The sequence below is a fragment of the Tinamus guttatus genome, unplaced genomic scaffold (assembly GCF_059628265.1).
Source record: "Tinamus guttatus ecotype Peru unplaced genomic scaffold, ASM5962826v1 Tinamus_guttatus_pri_ptg000601l, whole genome shotgun sequence".
NCBI lineage: Eukaryota > Metazoa > Chordata > Aves > Tinamiformes > Tinamidae > Tinamus > Tinamus guttatus.
In genome coordinates this window covers 4,900,503-4,922,683 of record NW_028289135.1, presented here as the reverse complement: position 1 = coordinate 4,922,683, position 22,181 = coordinate 4,900,503, and the positions used below count along the sequence as shown (strand labels likewise).

At 41.5% G+C, this 22,181-nt stretch overlaps 1 protein-coding gene across 2 annotated transcripts in view; it reads right to left on the bottom strand.

The window, feature by feature from the left end:
* RPS6KA2 (ribosomal protein S6 kinase A2) overlaps window positions 1–22,181 on the bottom strand; it is a 259,837-nt gene that overhangs the window by 153,988 nt on the left and 83,668 nt on the right. Inside the window, exon 1 of one of the 2 annotated variants that reach the window (XM_088534830.1) lies at window positions 2,747–2,845. The exons of the other annotated variant lie outside the window; for it this stretch is intronic. Coding sequence (XP_088390956.1) covers window positions 2,747–2,845 — 99 coding nt within the window. Of the gene's footprint in view, window positions 1–2,746; window positions 2,846–22,181 lie in introns of those variants that run through there. 2 annotated transcript variants of the gene reach the window in all.

Sequence of the window (22,181 nt, the reverse complement as noted above, 5' to 3'; positions counted from 1 at the left end):
ATAACAAAAAGGGCATCCATTTTGCATGAGATAAAATAAAACTCTTGCGAGATCTTAGTAACCATGGTGTGCTCTGCCTCCCTTCGCAGGACCGTAGTGCGAAGCCATCTACAAAAGGCAATGATCATGTCTCAACTGCAGCAATGATACTGGCATATGAAACAATTAAGTAAAGGTCAAGTTACAAGCTGTGATTTGCTAAGTCATTTTCTGCATCTGTATCCTTACTCTGGAAGATAGGAAACTCATTGCAACTGGATTTAAATACCACAGAATACCACAGGAGAAAAAGTAATCGATCATATGATATTAGTAACAAATATTACAGAATTTTGAACGTACTCTAATGGGTAGTATTTTAAAGATATCAAATGCTTGAATCCAAGAGATTCATCACCTCCACCCCAAGAATCCCATCACAAATACCCACACGACCTACAAACAACTTTCTTCTTCCAAATTTCAATTATATCTAGCAACACACAATTTCTGTTAGCATGAGGTAGCACACACCAAGAAAAGCAATGCTGCATGTGTTTTCTCCAATTTTTTCACTTTATTTTACTTTTACTCATTCCATGATGTAATAACCTGTGCCTTTTTACTGCCTCCTTAAAAATATCTGCCTATTACGATGAAGAACATTCTGACTGCTACAAGTCCAACTACCAACAGGCTTCTTCGCGCTTTCTCTTTGACTCAGAAGCCCTCATTAGTCTGCAATTACAAACTTAGACACAGAAGTGCTCGGGGATAGGAATCCAGAGGGGGGCTCAATGTTCATGTTTGATTTTTCCTTCTAAGCAGGAACATCTCAGATGATTTTCACACTTAAATAGCAGAACAGATTTTATGAATCATTTTTTCTTCCTGGTTGGAACAACCCCTATTCCCTGTTGCATTATAATACTGAGTCACTTTGCATAAAGTGGGTTATTATTGCCAAGTCAAGGGAGAGAGAAGGGAAGTGGATGAAGTGCTCAGAACTTGGATGTGCTATAGGATATCCATCAAGTTGCTTCTTGAAGAAAATTGTTTAAAATGAAAAAAAAAACATTTCAAGGCAACTCAGATAAGAAAAAATCCAGATATTCAACCAAAATTAGTAAATTTAATGTGATACTGATGATGAGAATGATCGTACAGATGACTTTTCTTTTTTTAGATGGCACAGGGTCTGGCCTGTTATAAATGCTGAGTCGTTGCACTAGTCATTCACATTACGCTATCCAGTAAGTTAAGTAATTAGTGTGGTAGAATCTGTTCCTCCCACACGATAGCACTGTTGAATGAGTAGCTATGAGGCCTGGTGGGATTTGGCCATCTCAACAACCCCCTCCCCTCCTAACGCTGAGTCCTGGCAGAGAGCCTGTGGAGAGGCTCCTTGACAGAACTTCTTCGTGTTAACTCAGCCACTCCAGATCTACTTTGTGTTGGCTCTGAACGTGCACGAGCTTGCTGAATTTATGCTGTTGCCAGGAATATGTATTACAGCTTAGCTTTTGCAATTCTGGGTTCGCAACTGGGAGAGAAAGGGTCTCCCCACCCCATCTTGGCCCTGGTGGGGCAGGGCTCCCAGAGGGACGGAGTCTGACAACTGGTGCCAGCCTCATTTGCTGGTTTGTTTTAAATGTGTGACATGACTGGTTGATGGGTGAAATACAAGTAGGTATGTTACATGGCCACTTCTCCAGAAAAATGATTTAAAAAAAAAAAAAAAGCAGCAAAGGACCTCCACTTTTTCTGTATGTCCTGTTTAAGCAATGACACATGAAGAACTTTATGTTCAAACAATTACCTGGTACTTTAAATAGGACACTAAGGGAATAACATTTTTAAAATGTATTCAAGCAGCATGAGACTAATTCTTCTCCAGGGAATACCGGTGCAAATCAGAGCAACTCCTCGGAGGTCAAGTGAAGTACACCAGCATGAAAGCAAATGTTAGGCAGAGGAGAATCAGGCCCCATATCCCTTTATTTTAATGCAGAGGTTGCAGATCATCTGCAATGATAAAGTGAACAACATAAATATAACTGACATTTATTCAATTGATCTCACTTCCTGCCGACTGTTCACGGCTCCAAATATAGGGCCGAAGAACAATGGTTCAAGGAAGGGAGGCAGAAATCCTGGTTCTGCCCCATTCACACATCCCTGTCTGCTAAAACCTCCGACTTGAAACGCTTTTCATTTCCTTATGCTGCTACTTCATTTCAGGTGAAAAAAAATACAAGGATACATGGGCTGGAGATGATTGCAAAATCTGCATAAGCATGAGAGTCTATGGACAAAGAAGCAAGAAATTCTTTATTTTTACATACAATATAAATGAGGCACTAGAAAATTAATTCTGTAATTGGAAATCCAGAATAGATAAAGAATGATATGGGGGCAGGGGAGGAAGACTAATAGGAGGCTATTACAAATTATGGTGCTAATTTAAGCAAATCTGCAATTATTTCCTACAACTTCATGAGGTCCTGAACCAGGCTTCCTCCTCCTCCTGTGCCAGGCTGACAGAAGGATCCTTAGCAACGCGCTAAATATATTATGCAATACATTGACTACTACCAAGCAAAGGCACTGAATTACACTGAAACAAAGAACATCAGGTGTGAGCACCAGCACCTCCGGGGAAAGATCACTTATTTCTCATGCCAGTGAGCACAGACATCCTCCCGGATCTCTGCTACCAGCACAACATGATATTTGCCGCTTATAACGAAGTTAATGCAAATTTTACCTCAAATCTACTTAGGCTTGAGCTCTTTGACCGAGACTTCTTGCGGAGATACACGGAGAAGAAGCGGCGCACGGTGAACTTCTTCATGTTCATTTCCATTGCCCCGCGCGAGCGGCGCTGCGGCGGTGCAGCGGCTAGCGCATCCCCAGCGCCCGCTCCTCACATCCCCGCGCGGGCAGGAGCTCCTCCGGAGGGCCCGCTGCTGCTCGTGGGCGCCAGCTCCGCGCAGGAAGGCTCCCTGCGCTGCCGTGCGCTGCTCTGTTTACATTTCGGTGCTGCAAGCCCAACTCTTTCCACTCCCTCTTCCCTCGCCTTAGGTGCTACTACAGCCAATGGGGCCCGCCGCCCGCCGAGGCAGCTGCGCGGTGACAGCTCCCGCTCCCGGCGGAGCGGGGCGCGGGGAGATGCGGGATGTGCCCGCTGCTCTGCACGGCGCTCCGCTCGGTCAGGCTTTTTCAATTTCCTGCTTTGTGAATCACATGGGGGATAGGCACATGCTGCACTTCTGTTTTTAGCCCGGGATTTCAACACTGCTATAATTGCTGAGGGCTACGGTGGTCAGATCTGAGAAGAAATTAGCTCCCGTACAAGAGTGTCTCCTGGGAGGAGGCTGAAAGACGCCATGAACCCGCTGTCAGAACAGACGTGTCTGGACCTCTTTCTATTCTTGGGACTTTTTTTTTTTTTTTCCCTGCTTTTTGTTTTTAAATGGAAAATAACAGTTCCCCCCACACTTAAATCAAAAAACTTAACATCATATTCATACATTACCCACCAGCTTTACATTAAAATACATAATGCTGGCACAGCTCTGAAAATAGAAAGCATAATCTAAATGTAAGTATTTTCTTATTCTACTACAGCAGGGAGCTGTAGCCCTTTCAAGGGGTTAAACATGTACATCTATTTAACAGGCTATGATTTCGAGCTGCTCACTGTATTAGAAGCATCCAGACTTGCAGCTCACTTCTCAGCATAAACACATTTTCAGCTTTTCTTCAAAAACTAATGAATTTCGGTGCAATCCAGAAACCTAAGAGCTCTCTCTGTCTGCCGTACACAGCTCAGGCTCCTTGTCCTTGGCAGCCTTTCCTTTCTGGCTACTAAGGAGCATCCAGAAATGCCTTTCTCCCATGTCCTCATATGGAAAGTGAACAACTCTGATGACTTATTAATGACTCAGTTGAACAGGCTCAGAGAGAGCTGACACTACTACAGCCTGAGAGGACTCTCAGAGATTAAATGACAATACCACTCCCATCAATCTGCTCTAAAAAAAGAGAAACAGATTTTGCTTTAATTGCATGTCTGGACTCTGCTGTGAACGATGTTGGCTGGTCATGGCTGTCACTACCAGTTTTGTTTGCAGGTTTTCTCTCTCTCTTTTGTTTAAGCCTCACCACAGACTATACCTGGAAGAGCAGGAAAATAAAAACAAGTACAAGAACATCTTGGCATTTGTAGCTTTGCTGGAGAGGAGTACCTTCAGTGCTGTGCTCAGACTCTTGACCACTGCTGTGTTGCCCACTCTTACATGAATGCACAGCACAGTGCAGGTAGCAGAGAAGAAATCCTCTGCTTTATCCCCTTCTCAGACCAGCACCACCTCCTGATCACTTCTCCACTCTTTTTCCAACAAAGGTGGATCTTCGTGGTGTCCATGTCCAGCCCCAGCATAAGCCATGGCTAGCTCATGAGTCCTTCAGTCCTACGCAGTGCTGGCAAAGGCTCTTGGACTGGAGAAGGCTGTCTCTGCAAAAAGTAAGCTCTGCATAGATATATCAAAATCACCTTTGTAAGCAAATCAAGATAATAAATAGGTAAAATGCAGTTTTATTGGTAAAATTGTCACTATCAAAAATTTTGGCTCATGCAAGGATCACGGGTCCTGCCTGCTCACTCCTCTGCACCAGTGCAATCCTAAGCAGAGCCAAAGCCTCAGGCGCTCACCTAATTCTCATGCCCTCTCTCCTGCTGCTGTCTGCACACAGTGCACGCTGCTACTGCTCTTTTCCATGCCCTCCTCTCCGCCCAGAGCAAAGCTACCCTGACATGAGCTAGGTCTCGTAGTGGCAAAGGCTTTGGGGGACATGCACACAACCTTAAGTTTGTAAGTCGCTCTAGTTTTAAATAGTAATTAGAGAAGGTCACGGTAGCTCTCTGAACCCTTTCCATCACATAGAAGGAAGTCCCGCCTAGACCCTGACCTCTTTATTTATGCAAAGGGATAGATCATTCTGCAGCTTTGAAGACACAGGGTGCTAAGCTGCTCTCTGCAGGAGCAAGCAGTACATGAGAGGCTATTATTACTTATACTTGTGTAAGTATCAAGGCCTTCACGTCCTGCTATGCACCTAGTAGTTTAACTTGCATGTACAGCAGTTTAACAGCATGCAGCCACCATTAAATACATGTGATCTGCAATAAGCTTCCAAGAAGATCACACAGAATATGACTTGTGGCGTATCAGGTTCATTAACTGCACACGGAACTTTGTTCCTTACCAGCTGTGCAGAAAGAAAAATAGGTATTCTTTCAGTTACCATGTACTGTGAACACCAGCTGCAGAGTACAGGTAGGGCTTTGATGCTAAAGGTTAGACTGTAACATGACCAGAACGCCCAGGCGAGGGGTTTAGTATCATATCCCTGCCAGGACTCGGGCATGGGCATGGAAATGAGCACGATCTGCTTGTGTACACACTCCCCTTCCAGCCAGGTGACTAGAGATTAAGCAGAGAAGGATGAACAAGCATCAGATAGAGATATTGGGCATTTTACCTTCCAACAGGAAGAGCACAAGCCACCAACTGAACTGCAAAAGTTTACAGTAAAAAGAATACAAATAGAGAAATCAAAAGACATGAAGATGTAAAACTAAGCTGTGAAAAACAAATTCTCTTAGAGTTGCGTTCACATGGTATGCTCCCAAGCTACAGAAGTTAACTGCTTCAGAAAGAGAGGTCTCAAAAACATTAACTCAAACTTTCCACTAGTGAGACAACACCCAATTTTCCCAATCACTCCAATAAAAAGGTGTGAGTCAAAATACAAATTCGATCGGAACATTCATTGTTATGTTCATAAAGACACAACCGTTAGATCAACCTACAATGTGAAAAATTCATTGCACTTGGAGATTCATGAGTAAATTATTTATCAGCTCCCTCAGAGCAATTTTAACTGCCAAGGAACTTGATGGAAAAAGAAATCCAACAAATGTCTCTGTTTAAGACAAAAATAAACAACAGGGCTGGGGGGAAGGAGGGTAGGGAATATGACACATTTGCTCCAGCCAGTAATGTTTACACTCTATATTCTGACTTATATTTTTTAAATCTGGAACTATAATTGCTGTAACACAAAATAAATATGTAAGCACCCATGGCTTCTCCTGCTCCCAGTGAAGTGAATAGCAAAACTAAGTTTAAACCAGCTGGAAATGGGCTGCACCCAACACACACTCCCCAGCAACCAGGATTCAAGACAAAGTCGTCTACAGAAAGCACCTGAAGTGATACAAACACTAATGATTACATGATGATTACACTGATGATTGCAAAGCTTAGGTTCTGGCTTTTACAAGTCAAGTGGAGACTTCACAGTGACGTCCAGAGGAAGCTGAACAGCCCTCCCGTGTGTGCACAGATACACTAAGGGGTGCCAACGTGGGAAACCTACACGGGGCAACCAAGCGACCTGAAGCTGAACAAGGAGAGTGCCAGTGGCAGATGCCAGATGAATCATCCATTTCCAAAATAAACAACATAGCTTGAGCTAATTGTCTGCATGAAAGAACACACACATCCAACACACCAACCACAAACCATAGCTGGATGATGAGATTACTGAGAAAAATTCCATGTTACTGGATTACGCAGCATGTCATGCCCCATGACCAAAGTAGACGTTTTAGATTTTATATGTAAATCAACAATTAGAGTAAAGCCAGAACAATTCTGCTACTTGAGCAAACTTACAGATAATTATGGAAGTGAAAACATAGGACTTGATACTATCTTCTTTGCAAATGCAATCAGTTTTAGCTATCCTTCCTCAGTAGAAAAACACAAAAACTCCAGAGAGAAGCAATAAAGCATCAGAGGCAAGAAACAGATACCAGTCACAGCAAATAAGATTAGCAGCACATGGTACATGGAGAAATGGAAAATGAGAGTGCCAGAATAAAGGCACAGGAGACAATACCACAGAAAAGAGAAATTAAACATTACCATTTACGCTCTCATTAAAGAAAATCAGGAGCAAGAGCAGATGTTTCCAAGAAAAAACAGTGAACAGAACGGAGAACAATACCCTCCCCACGGTGAGGAGATGGTACTTGACACTTTGAGTGATTGCCACTTCCTCATCTTGAATGTTGGGCAAATTTCCACACGGCTTTTGTTTCCTCTGTGAGCAACTGAGGTGCTTATTTTTCTTATTGATGTTTCTTTAAAAACAAATGATGGGCAAGAAATACCTAAGTTTTGATTGCACTAGATCACAACATCAGTTTAGATTCCTGGCTTTTGCCGGCTGCTGGACCTCATTAAACACCTCATGCAGTTCAGAGTGCCACTAACTTCACTAGGACTCTCATGAAAAAAGCAATGCTGCCCACCAACCCTGTGGAGTATGTGTCATAACCTGTCATATCAGACATATTTCTCACCAGCAGTGATCAATAAATGATGGGGAGGCAGGGGAATAGGCAGGAAAGAAAGTGCATGTTCTCCCCTCTCCCACTTCCTCCTGCACATATCTGCGTATTGTGAATTTCAGCAATTACCAACTTTTCCAGATGTGCACTCCAAGTTTTCAGGGGTGTTGCATGCTGTTCTGCAAATTGAAATCACTGCTTCAAAAGAAGAAGAAGAAAAAATCATACACCTTGCCCATGTGTCCAGCAAGCTGTCAGGAAGCATCTGGGAATGCTGACTGCTCCGCCACAGTGTTCTCTGCTCCAAGGAACAACATTGGAGACTCTCAGTACCTGTTCAGCCTTGCACTTGTAGTCTCCAGGTCTGTGGAGCTTGGGCAAAACAGAGGCTCCCGTATACCCCGTATATGTCTTTAACATCCTTAATTACTAAAAGCTTTATCCAGCACACAGGCCATTGCATGAAAGGCGACCAGAAGGAAAATAACTGCAGCACTCATAGGAGAGAAGGGCTTGCTCTGGCAAGGGCAGCGTTGCTCAATCTGCTCTACAAGCCCTCAGCAAAGCCTTGATAGTCTTAGGAGTGGATTATATCCAACAGCTTTGCATGTTCTTAAAAGACAGAGTTGTTTTCAGTAAACTAGAAACCAACATTTTGTAGGGGTGCAAGCAGCTTACATGGCAAGGCTGCTGTACTTCTCTTTCTAGCAAGGAAGGCAGCTGTTGAGAAGGCAGGTTGTCTGTGCGTGTGCCGTGTCTCCTCCGTGCTGCGGCCACCTACAAAATCTATTTGCTCAAATCCTCCTAGACACCCACTAGCTACCTGATGATAGAAGGCAGCTGCTTTGAGAACAGGCAAACAGAGAGACTTTGACACACATGGCTTGGTCTTATTTGTGCCAGAGACCGCTGGAACTGCTGCAGAACTAATAGCTCCAAGACGAGATAACAAAATTCAATTGAATTTTCAGCAGAGGACAGACGCTAATTCACACAAAAGTGGCTTGTGTTAGTGCTTAAGCATCAGACTGGCAAGTGTCAATTGCTGTATTAAATGCTCCAATATGCGCTTTGCTGCTTATAGACACACACTAATATGTAACTGCATCACTGGCCATATACGAGTTGGTTTGCTGGGGACTACTCCTAAAATGGAGATTAGGCTGTCTAACAGTCTGCACTGAAAATAGGCCACGGAGAGGAGCAACAGCTCCTTTTTTTTTTTTTTTTTTCCCCCCTTCTCTTTTTACTGATATCACCAAGCCTTTTAACTTTCTAGTTGATATTGTATAGTGGTCTTTACTTGGCATTTGGTGGCTTAGACAGATATACGGGGCAAAGAACCTCTAAAACAATCTCCTCTGTATTTCATCAGCTTCTACTCCACGTTGATTAAAGGACATTACTGAAGATACAATTCTGTTTTTTTTTGCCTTTAGATAATAAGCAGAAAAACATACTGTTCTTCTGGAACAGACCAGAAGATTTAGTGAAACAAGGATACGTGGTAACTGAAGGATGAACAGTCTTATCACAAACACTTTGAATCATTACACAAAAACAAATTCTGCCATCCAGATTTGTAATGCACAGCATATGTTTACTGCTTATTCACACCAGCTAAGAAAGAATACCTACATTAGAGATCTATTAACATGCAAATTTACCTTGATAGGCTCTGAAAGATATGCACTGCAAAGGAGAAATAGTGCATGGTTTTAGAGTATTCACTGAAAACCTTATTTTTTAGTTTTCACTAATTATCGAAAGAGCAAAGCAACACTGCATTAATCAGAAAAGCCAGACCAGTGTTTGGCCTTGATACTGTGGAAGAGAGAAACACAGAACATGGCTCAGAAACTTTTATTCAGGAAAGTATCAATTACAGCAGAACTTCCACTTTCTATAAGCTAACAAAACTAGACAGGGAGGTGCAAAGGTAGGCTGAATAGATAAAATACATCATGCTGAGTTGAGCTCAATGACCTAGATCAAAAATCTTCTCTATATTTGACATTTCTTGGGGTGACCTTGAAAAGCCACCTTAGTACCTCTGACTATACCTGGCTCCAGCCTGCACACACAACCTCATCACCCTTGGATCTCTGTTAACATGGGGCATCGACTGCCTGAGTTGTCTCTTGTTCTTTCTTCTAAAAGGAAATTTTAGCCAGAATGGAGACAGAATTTACCCTGGCCAGGTTCCTGCTTTTGAGAAATGTACACTCAGGACACACCACCAGCGTGCACTTGCACTGCAGATTAGTTACGACCTCCACTTCAGATCTCCTGGTATAAAATGGAGCTGGAACATGCTGCCACTTCACGGGAGCTCTTTCAGAGTAAACACCATGATCTTTGTTATGTGCTCACAGCCAAAACTGCAGTTTAGGCTTGGCACTTATTTGCTAGCTTTGCTTACAAAAACAGATTAACTGCAAATAATGCCAAAAAAGGAACAAACAGTTGAGGCATGCAAATTTACATTGGTAAGCAGTATAGCTGGCAGGGCAAATGGCATGTAGGGTATTTCCAAAATACTCTAAATAAATGATGTGCCTAACGCCTACCAAAAGCCAGGCTCAAGATTGTATGAACCTATCCTACATTAGACATCCTAAAAATGAGGTTCATAAATAAAAATCAATAGTCATTCTTGAAATATTGGCTTCCTTCTTGTTGGATTTTTATTTTTAACATATTTTGAAGCCCTGCTTCAAATTTCTGCATTAACAGTACTTAAAACCAGACTACAGGCACAGCTCTCTCTGCCAGTTTGAAATAGAAGCTGAAGAAACAGGGCAGAAAAAAAAACATTTGAAGTGTTGTAATACACCCCCTCTTTCTGTCTCTAATACATCTACACAAGTGTGAACACTGAGGAAAAAAAAAACATGCAAAAATATTTCAACCTTCAAAAAGTTGGTTTGATTCCATCTGATATCTGCAAAACCAAATACTCTTTTCTTAATTCACCTGGAACAATAATGTCCTAACATTAACGCTAAGAAACTAAGACCCTTATTAGACTCTGCTTCCATCCATTTACTGTGGTAGAGCTAGAGAAGTTTACAACAGGATTTCCCAACACCAGGAACAGAGAAAGGTTTGGGAGCACCACCAGCACGACGACTATGTCATGCCTCTCCTCTGAGATTGTGTGACATTACAAGGCAATGAAGCCTGTGCTTTTGCAGCCACGTTGACAACATCCACATGCCCTGGGCTCATACGTAACCTCCCGCACCACTCAGCAGCAGTGCCATTCCTGTGGACAGCAATCTTGAGGTCAAAGCAAAATGCTTTGATCAAACAAAATGCATGAAACGGCTGCCTAAAGACACAGGGTGAACAAGAGGGCTCCCTTATTTGCAAGGACTGCATGGGCCCAGAGACTGCTCTTGCAGTTCAGTGAAAATATCTTCAGTAAAGGCAAGGAGAATGTCCAGAGCAAGAGCAAGAAGCAAACTCATGTGGATGTCCCCTCCTCTGGTTTGGTTGTTGGACTGATGGCTATTTCCAGGCTGGAACCTGCTATAATTTGGATATGCTCAATATGGTAGATGATAATTTCCTGTAATCTTACTTGAATTCGACTGCATAAAGTGTCACTCTTTTTCTCCTAGCTATAGTGCCATTTATTTAAGCCATGAGGCAGAAGGAAGTGTATGCCCTTTCTGCATAACTGTGACTGCCCACACTGGAATGAGTCCTAGCAGAGCTTCAACAAATATGCAGAAATTTCATCATCTTGCATATGCCTTCCTACACATCCAAGAAGTATGTGAAAATGTTTTGAAAAGTAAAGACAGTTTACGGTAGAATATGATATCCAGATGTCTAATTAATTTAATGCCAACCTAATGGGCAAAGAAATGCCAACTCATCATATTAAGTTTCCTAAAAGCAAAAAAACCTTAAAGCAAATTTCATATATGTTTTCAAATTCTGAAATAGCCCTATATTTCAAAGTATAGCATTGCCTTTTTTTTTTTCTATGTACAACACAAACACACATGAAACAAGAGTCTATTTCCCATATATATTCAATGCCAAGTTAGCATTTTGCATTGTCTGGAAAAAAAATCATAACTGCACTAATCATGTAGTGTATAGTGATAGAGTGAATCATGCTGAAGAGCAAAAACAAGTTTTCAGAGACCTATTTGACTTAAAAAAAAAACAATCAAACAGTTCTTTTAACTGAGTTTTCAGGGAGCTCTGACATTGGAACAACTGGCCACATTTCCATTTGCTAATCATGGCTTTTAAAATGCTATTATTATTACTAATTTCATATGCTCAAAAAAAAAAAACCCTATCATGAAGGTTCAGACCACTTCTCACAAATATTATATATCCTCTAAAAGAGGAAGGATGAATCAGCAATATATGAAAGGTTTGGACAAATAACCAGGCTATGGGAGCATAACTCATTTTCTAGAGCATGATCTATGGTTATAAAAGCATTGCAAATACTGAATTATTTAATGGAAAATATTTTTTTTTCACTCCTCATCTGACTCCCTTCAAAAGCAGGTTGATCCATTTTGCTTATTTTCCCTTGTCAGGGCAAATAAATAAAGAGGCTATTTTTCCACAAAACATTCAAACATAATCTGATCTCATGTGCAGCAACAGCACCCACACAATTCGGCGGCACTTTTGCCGTATCACACCATGGCTTTTTAAACACAGCTTCTTCTCTAGCACTGACTGTAGCACAGGAATAGAGTTAGGACAAAATCCATGCAGTGGTTCATCTTGGGGATTCAGAACTGCTCCATTTATTATTGTAATTTTACTAGGTGCTTAACATTCATGATATCTTCTTTTCCTCCTGCCTTCACTCCCTAGTCTTCTCTTCATTTCCTCCAATACTTCCAGTCCCTCAGATCTCCTTTTCAGATGTGCCACTCCTTCTTCTTCTTTTCTTTTCCCCTGTTATCTTAATTCAAAAAACCCAAACGAAAAAATAGAAATTTGATACTGAGAGGTGATGGTTTGCCTTCTTATATTTGTTTTTTAGAGACTATCTTATAGGACATCTCTGGAATTTGGAAGGTGCAAAAATAAATAAGATGGATGAAGGAGAAGGAATCAGAGAAGGGTATTCAGGGGAGTATGCCTGTCATGTTGCACACTTTGTCTGGAAAAAGGAAGTGAGCCATCCTTTTCGCAACATGACCGACTCTTGCAACTTTATTGTGGGTCTCCTAGCACCTGATTTTAACGTCTCTCAGCTTCTCAAGTCATGACAATACACAAGATGTTGCATATTTCACTGGAGAAAGAAGAATCTAAGTGGCAGCCTTGACCCAGTTAACCAGCTGCAAGGTAAGTGCAGATGTAAGAGATGCTGAAAAACAGGTACTGACAGAAGTTCTTCACACAAAGGAGAGCTGGATCTAATGCCACCTGCCTCTAACAGGGCTAGCAATAGATACTTAGGCTGCATAGAGGTTTGCTGCATTTTAGACGACAAGATCTTGGTTTATTACAGGGATAATAAATGCAAACGTCTGTGCCACCTCAACACGTGTTCCTGTGGTGGAGGAAGAGATACGTGTTCCTGAGCAGCTCTGTCTCCTGCACTGGCAGCACTGAGTTTGCCCGTGTAAGCTGCCTTCTTTGGAGCTATGCAAGCAGCAGGCTCTTGCTGCTTGGCCAGCAGAGCTGGAATCATGGAGCAGACAATGTCAAACTGCTCTTCAGGTCACAGCTGAAGTTACCAGAATAGTTCTGCAATGGAGAGCATTTAAAGTGTCCTAAAATATTTACCTGATTTATAAACTAAGCAGAAGTGATTTGGCTAAAAAATTAAACTGAGCAGGAAATATGCATTGTCACTGAATGTTTTCTAAAGCAGATTCTGTAAGTGACTCTCAGTGTGTTTACAAGGGAAAAGGTCCCTAAAAGGTGAGCAAGGGTAACCTAGGGCTGCACCGCAGGAGCTCAGCGGCCTACACTGCTGTTTGATGAACTCAGAAGTATTGAGTCTACTCACCAGGAAAGCCAAGATCCCTGATGGAACCAACTGGGCTCCCCATTATGCAGAAGATGAACTATGCAGAGTCTAGCGTAGAAGTAAGACTGCAGGTTACAGCCACGTTAACCAGCTCCACATAAATTCAGCATAATTTTCAAAGTTTTCATGTGCGCCCTGCAGGTTGTAATGCAATTCTAGAGCTCTTTCAAACTTTATACAGTGTTGCTGTACAGAAACAGCTATAAAGCATTTGTCCCTGATTACCTTTACATATTTATGATAAGCAATAAAGCTGTGGAAACTACTTGCATTATTTATTTAAAGTAATCTACAAGCTTGTATGAGATTTCTTGACCTGATCAGATTGATGTCTCTTACAACTCTATGAGCAATATTTTTCATTGACCAATAATTAATGCTTCAGAAAAAGAAAACAAACCCACAATTCACCTAGCCAGTTACGTAATACTGACTGGATTTGATGGTGTGTTCTTTTGAAATATGGAACCCTGAGGAATAAAGCAAGATTGCCTTTGTTTTGGTTTGCGCTACTGAAAACAGCCTTCGAATAAACTGTCCTTCCCTTGCTTCATTTCTCAACACACTGGATCTTTGCTGTAACTCCTACAGACAGCAAGCTCAGCATATTTTCTTTGATTAGATCCAAATTTATTGTCCTTTAATTCAAAGAGGATTTTCCTAAATTTATGCTATTGTATAAATGATGATTTAGGATGAGTGCTTTTGTGCATCATATGATCTTTGAAGACACTTTTGTTCAAGTCCCCTCTTTCTCCCCCCAAGTTAGATAACCTTAGCCATGCCAAGATTTAGTTAAATCATTCGCAAATCTCTGGTCATTTGCATTACTCTTTTGGGGGCTTTCCTTATTTCCACAAGGGTCAGGCTTGCAGATAACGTACAATGGATACTAGGTACCTCTCATACTACATTATTTTTGTAATTTCTGATGACTTCTATATCACTCTACAGCCTGTTCCCAAACATCCTGAGTTTTCAACTGATGCTGTGCACTGGGCAGACTGTCATTTATAGTTTCTCTCTTCCTGTTCATTGGCACATACTAAAGCTGGAAAACTTGTCAAAATGGCTAACAGGAAACACACAATTTATGGAATGCCCCTATTTCAATTCACCTCGCCCCTTTTGTGAATTATAATACGTTAGCATGATATTAATAACCTTCATCAGCCAAAATACTTTCTCTGAACAGTTGGCACCGAGTCCTACAAATCTCAAGGAAGAGATTTGTAACAACAAGAGTAACAACAACAAACCAGCCTCCTCTTTGCAGCCCTCCAATCCTTACTTTATCTTCTGCAGTAAGGAAGATTATCAGCAAAAAACGCTTTGAGACAGACAGACGGGGAGAAGAAAAAAGAGCTAGCTGAAAAATTCAGAGGAAAGAAGAAACTCCTGCAAATTACACAATGCAGATTTAGGAAACACAACTTGGAAAACACAAGACAGCAACCCAGATCTATGCAGCTGGTCCTGGCAGCTGCCAAATAGGACATACTAGGTCCATCCGAATGCGGCGGCCCTCGGCCTTCCAAGACCCAACAGGCCCCAGTCCAACCAGGCCAGGCCTCCTCATGAACGCTCTTGTACATATGCTCTCCTTTCTATTAGCTCTAACTCGACAGGCACATGATACATTATTTTTATAGCTATTAAATACTGATGGTTGAATTCATATCCAGCTGGTTGTGAATGCCTCCAAAGCTGGGACAATTGGCTACAGAAACTCGTATGCACTGGCTATTCAGACAACTTGTTATTATTGGCTCGTATTTACTATTTCTGTATGTGGAAAATATGTATTTATTTTTCCTTTCCCTCTCCCCTATTATCAAACTCAGTAATTTATCTTTTAGGAAGATACAACCTGAAGCCACATCAATTTCTTCCATTTGTTCACACGTTGCAAATATTTGTTCCCAATTTAAACATGTCTGATTTGGCCTTCTTTATTGCTTTTACTTGCTGCTGAAATCCAGTACAATTCCTGATGACATCTTAGCTGAAATTGCACACTGAGTCTAAAGTTCATACAAGTAAATTGCACAGAAACTCCCCTTAGCTAGGTTGCCAGATATTTATTCTCCTTGGAGCATTTGGAGGCAAACTATGTGCCTTTATTTTTCGGTGGCAACTTTGCTCTTTGGAGTTCTCTGGGAGGCAAAAATCACAAACAGCTCCTCCAGAATATTAAAAATAATTGAGATAATGAAAAGCTAATAGACTTCAGCTTTGAGGGTTGCAAAGAATAACCTGCCATTGTTCAGACAACCCTGTAACAGAGCACCTTGTTAATTAGAGATGATTCACAGATGGCTTGCATTAGATTCTGGTAGTTCTGAATAGCAGCGATATTTTCACGCTGAGTCCTTATCTACTTAACAGTAATGAAGTTTAACTTTAATTAAAAGAAAAGCTGCTTTTTTAAGCCTCTGAGTCCAAGCAACACTGCACTATAGAATATTAGGATGCCTTTTACTCATTTTCCGTATTTAGAGCTCTCCACGGCTTGCTGCCTCCTTAACATTGCTCACCAGGGAAAGCTAAGTACCTCCTCAGCAATGTTTGCCTGTGCGATGGCAATGCTAGCGTCACTTCATGTGGAGAAAGGGGCAGAGAGAGAAAAAAACATCTCCTTGAGGCCTCTCAATCAGTCAGTGACTGAGTTGGGCACAGAACTGTAACTATCTATCTCAAACGCAGCAGCATCGACGTGTGGATGGGCATCCACGGCTTTGTTTCGTGATCATTACAGTAGCATGGCTTGGTGCTACAGCACCTCATTGCTACCAAAAGGGAAGTTCCCACTCTTGTCACCTTCCTTCCCCCTTTCCTCTAACCGTTGGTTTTGCCTTTTGCAGGCACGACTCCTTGCTCCAGCAGGCCTGCAGCGGGGGGCTCCAGCGAGCGAAGCCCGAAGAACCGCAACCCTGCACGGGAAAGCTGCTGGCTGGCTCAGCTCTCCGAACCGACTCGTGCGGAGCTGCGTGAGCTTCGGTGCCTGCGCCAAGAGCGGCGATGGGCGACGAGAAGGCAGAACTGCTCCCGCCCTCAGCAGCTGCCCATGACGCCGGCGTAGCTGCAATGACAAACACATCCTCACGCTGGCATTACCTGGCGCTGACTCTCAACACCTGCCAGCTGCCTCTGGTTGTAAGGTTTTGGTATCTCTTCAGAGGTCCTCCTTTCTCCCCCATTTTTTAAAAAAGGAAGAAACGGAAGGAGGAAGGACATCCTGGATCCTGAAGCCATTATATCTTCAATAAGTTCACTAGGAAATTCCTTAAGAATTCTTGCTAATATAGATTTGTTCGATTCAATATTGTGAATGATCATGAAAGCAGACGTTGTAACTATCAGAACAAGGCAAAAAAAATGCAGCTCTCCACATTCAGTAGCTGGAGAATGCAAAAATATGTAATTACTTCTTCAATTAAGTGGCAAGTAAAGAAACTACATGCAAAATACATGCAAATTTTTAGTCTTTTCTCACTTCCTTTTCTCTCTTAGAACTCACAGCAAGGATATCCAAGCCTGTGCGTGCAGAAGTGCATGTTTCCATTTAAATCACTAAGGGGAAATGCACACAAGCAGTTTCTTTGACAGTTAGGGGATTACTTGCCTGATCTGAGAAAAGGATCAAGGCTTTTGCAGTCAGCTCTTTGGGTAAGCTGCATTTTCTCTGCATCAGCACTGGGCACATACTGGGCGCTTGACTACTACAGAAATAACAGTGCAAAAATCAATAATTACTGCATCTTAATTTAAGGAACTAAAACATCTTGTAAATTACAGAAAGCAACTAACCAAAGCAGAAAATCACAGAGAAACGAGTCAGAACCTTTCCTCATTTCAAATACAGAGAATAAGTAATGGATTATTAAATAACATGCTCCAAAAATCTGAATTTCGTACAACCAGCTTCTCTGTATATCTGATACCAGCGTCAAAATATAACAGCCATGAACTTACCTTCTTTTTTTCCCCACTCACCAGAAGAGCTGTCGATTGTGCCTTCAAAGTCATTTTGTTTCGTTCATTGGCCTGAATTTTACCAGCTACCAAATTAAAGAAAAATCTCTATTTAACCTACATTTAGAGCTGACTGGTAATTCAAGGAAGTCAAAGTATACGAACATATGCTTGTTACTTGAATGGGATCTGTATTCAGCTTTTGTCAAGCACTCAGAATGAGGAACCCAATAAACAGCAAATTCATCACCTCGCTTTACAAGTCTACAAAATTCTTCAGTAAAGTACAGCTGAAGTTACTCTTCCTCTGCAAACCTTTTATATGATAACAACTCTACCATATGAGGTTTCTTGTATCTAAGTACTTCCATTTCTCAATATGGTATTTAGGATTTTCTATGGCCCTACTTCTGTCGGCTCATCTAGGTTTGCCAGGCCATGCTGAAGAGATTCATGAATATGAGAAGAAATATGAAAAACATTCCTAAAAATATATATATTTTCACTTTTCCTGCATTTTAAGGTACCTTGCCATATAAACATACACCCCGATCTTCACTACATATTGCCAATCTGCAAACTTCCAGTATCAGTCTACCTGACCTGTCAGCATCTTGTCATTCCAGTGCACAACTGGAATGACATAACTTAGAGTTGTCAGTGACATTTTAAAAAAATATAAGCCCTGAATGTTGAGCCCACAGAAACGTTTAGGACTGAAAGAGAACAAGGCTTTGGTGTTGCCTTTGCAAATTAAACATAGCATCTTTCACTCCTGCAGAATAAGAGGGAATTAAAACATTTAGTTTTAAAGCCTATTTTGATGAGCATTTATCCTGCTTGTTTCCATATCTTCCACTCCCTAGCACTTCCCAGGTGCAGGTAAGATTCCGTTCACGTACTTTGTAATGAGTCTTCCCACAGGAATTGTAAAACAATAGACAACATGAAACAACTCTACAGCAACCCACTGCTATTTGTGCTTCTGAGCACAAAACTGAGCGCATCAGCGCATTCCTTTTCCTTTGTGCAGTTCTACTTTTCTAAATGGAAAGCTGGGCTTCAGTGAGGCCTCCATGCTCCATCATGTGAAACAGTTTAGAGCTATTGTCTCTGCAGAAGACTTTTTTAAAAAATATTATTTAAAAAGGATACAGGATATTAAAGACTCCTCCTTTAGCAGGAATTGCTGCCCAGTGATACAGATATGGTCACATATAGTCCAAAAGAAACAGATGGTTGTATAACATAGACATGTCCAAATTAAACAACACTGAAACAAGAGGAAATCAATGGAATCCAGACTAAAGACAAAGGTTCCTTTTTAAATTCAGCCTAGATAACTGATAACTACATAATTAAAGGCAAATCTTCTCGTTAAAATAAGTGTGTGTGTGGAGGGGGAGATTTTTTGTGAGGGGGGTGGGGTGGGAGAGGGTGTACGCGCGTTTTGTTTTTTTTATAAACATCTGATCTGAAAATAAGAGAAGAGTAGAAAGGCATTTCAGAGAGAGGAAGAATTAACTGAATGGACATGGAATTTCAGGACTTTATTTTAACTGTATGTCATAGATCTCTGCCGTATAATGAAAGCGCAAACTTCCAGTTTTCACAAAATCACAGAATGGTTGAGGCTGGAAGAGACCTCTAGAGATCATCTCATTTAAAAAGATGAAAACAGAAATGGAAAAAAAACAGAAGGATAAAATATATTTATACATGTCAGAATACAATATTGTGTATTTTTTGAAAATGAAAGTTAAGAATGGCTTACTAGGAAATTTACTTATCGTATTCTTTACTATTACCTCTGCAATAATTTCCAAGCGAGGAAAACAAGGTTCCTGCAGAACCAAACAGATGACATTACACCACTTACAAACATCTTTCCAGGACCAAGCCCATAACACTATAGTTCGTGTTTTGTGTAAGGCTGTGCAGATGACATAGCAAAATTGCACACACGTCATCTGACACAACAGCTGACGCAGAACTAAAAGGGGGGTTGGACCCCGTGCCCTATCACCTCACCTCGCAGCTCTAGGTGCTGGCGGGTGCGGGAGATGCGCCCGGAAGGCACTCGGTGCCCTGGCTGCCCCGCGTCACGCGCCGAGGCCACGAGCTGCTCGGTGCGCCGGGGAGCTGCTCTGCGCAGAACTCCGCCGCCACATCCGTCTCGGGAGGGCTTTTGAGCAGCTCTGCGGTTCAGCCCCTTCCCTAGTCAAGGCTGCTTTACAAATATTGGCCACAGTTGTTTTTCAAGGAAGGATAACATTAGCTAGAGCTGGCAAAATTCACATTCAGCCTGAAGTCTCTCCTCATTAAAATAATGTAGGGCAGAACATTTTACTTAATACAATCATTATCACTTGACTACAATTTCCCCTTGACCTGCCCTGTAAGCATTAAAAAAGCCTAAAAGAGGGTGGATGTGCAGTTTGCACCATCTTCCTGTCTTCTTCACATTACCAGCAGAAAGGAAAGGAGCCACGACGTAGAGAGAAGCAGGCCCAGCATGTACACAGACAAAGAGAAACTACTTCAACTCCTGGAAATAAAAACCAACCAGTTTATAATACTGGATTAGTTTTCCTGTGACATGTGTTATTAATTTGCTCAGCTGTGACAGAATGTTTGGTCCTGTGCAAGGCCAAGAAAGCCTGAATTGCTTAGCTGCCATCTGTGCCTTTAAAATCCCATGCAATGGCTTTATCCCAAACACTTCTGTATATAGGCATATAAACACAAGCTCTCTTAAAATGCAATGACTGATTAATGCCAATAATGAGAAGTTACAATTTTAAAACAGAATTTGTCTTTAAAAAGTTCTTTAGCATCTTCCTTAATTACTCAGAAATCTAAAGAGGATCCTCTCTGAGGAGCATCACAGGCTGCATAATGTGTGTCTCAAAATTTTGTTTCATCAACTCTAAGGAAGGGGAAAGTATAAAAAATTCAGTAGAGTCAAAACATAGGCTATTGATTAATCCTAGACAAGGGTAAGGAGATGTGTGAGCCCTGTGTTTCAATAGGCTCCAAACTAAAGCAGACCTACCCTAAAGGCTGATTTTGAACACAAAAATTCATCACATCCTGTGTTCTTCAGGGGAATACTGGTAAGTCTAACAGTATCTCTAAGACAGTATAAATGATTTAAAAAATCATCCAAAGTATGGATGATTAAAAACTTAAATCTAAACTATACGTACGAACTCATAAAGGTTTTATTAGATGACCCTCCCCTTTCCCTTTTTACCAATTTTTACCAATTATGTGGAAGGAAATCGATACCACTGAATTAGTTTTGGCACTCTGGGACATGTTCCAACTTGCATCCAATAACCACCCAAGCCAAACCAACATGAAATAAGCAGAACTTATTTTGCATTTTGTACGTAGTACCATCCTCATTGTTCCACAGTATTGAAAACACTTAAGGAAATCCTATAATGCAGTTTCATTACAGTTTTCATAGGAAATGTATAATTATTTACACTTATCTTCAAAGCACCAAAGCTACTGCCCCAACTGCCCTGGAGCAGGAGCAACTCCCACAGGAGCCCTGTCCATTGCTCTTAACACCAGGTAGCATCTGACCTTCCTTACCCCAAAATAACTATCACATGCTGCAGTTCAGCACCAGGCAAGACTAAAGCAAAATATAATCCACAGATAATTCCCTGACAAAGTCGACTGCAGGTTAATCTTCTCTGATGGCAGAAATAAATAAACTGCTTGTGCTCCTTAGAAATGTTTGTTTTCTGAACCCTATCATTTAATGACTGAACCAGAGGTGACACGGCTGGGAAAACAGAGAGCTCATCAGCATCCATCAACACGTGGAAGAAAACAGGCTAACTTCAAATCTGTCATTTGTACCCCAACTCCGTCACACTCCTCCAGCAGCTAATGAGAAGTACAGGAGGTTGGGCGCTCTGGGAGAGAATGACAGAAATAAACTCTATGTTGAAAAAAAACTATATGTGGCAACAACACAGAGCCATTTGATGAGAAGGAAGAAAGACTGTGCTTCACAATACAGTAGTGCAGCATGAACCTGCCCAAATACCTGCATTGGTTGGTACAACTCTGCTCATGACCCTGGAGGGTAACAGCAGCCCCCTCTCCATGAAGCACCTGAGACTCTGAAAACTGGTACCTTTTGCTCTCTACCACCTGTAATGCACCTGAAAGAGGATGCCTCTCAGAAGGTAAGGACAGAACGCTGTTCCCCTAACTTCAATATATATTATGAAACCAGGGCCTACCTTAAATGCTTTCTAGGTAGCAAAACTAAGAGACATTAGTAAACAACTTTTTAAACTTCTTTAAATTCCCTTCTGAGGTGCATTCAAATCAGCTCCTCTCTCAAATGACAGATCAAGCTACCATTAGACCTCTTGTTGTTTTTGTTGTTTGATAAAAATGGTATCTTGAACCAAAATTTGCCTTGAAGACTCTGGACTCATCTCCAAAGAAATCTAAAAGTGAAAAAAATAACTTACAACTCCTGTTAAATACACACCAAGAGAACATTTCAAAACAATCTGTTTCTGAGAGTTTCAAGCAATTTCCATATAACTTATTATGGCATGAAGTGATTTCTCTAGGTATTTTCTTCCTCTGTGAGTCAAGCTGGAAACATACAGAGTCAGTCCAGAGAGCTCTGATGGTGAGTGACAACATGAGCACTGCAGCCAAACCCCCAAATCTGCTGCGGGGAAGCAGGACGAGCAATCCTCCTCGAGGGTCACATGGTGGTTCACAGCCATT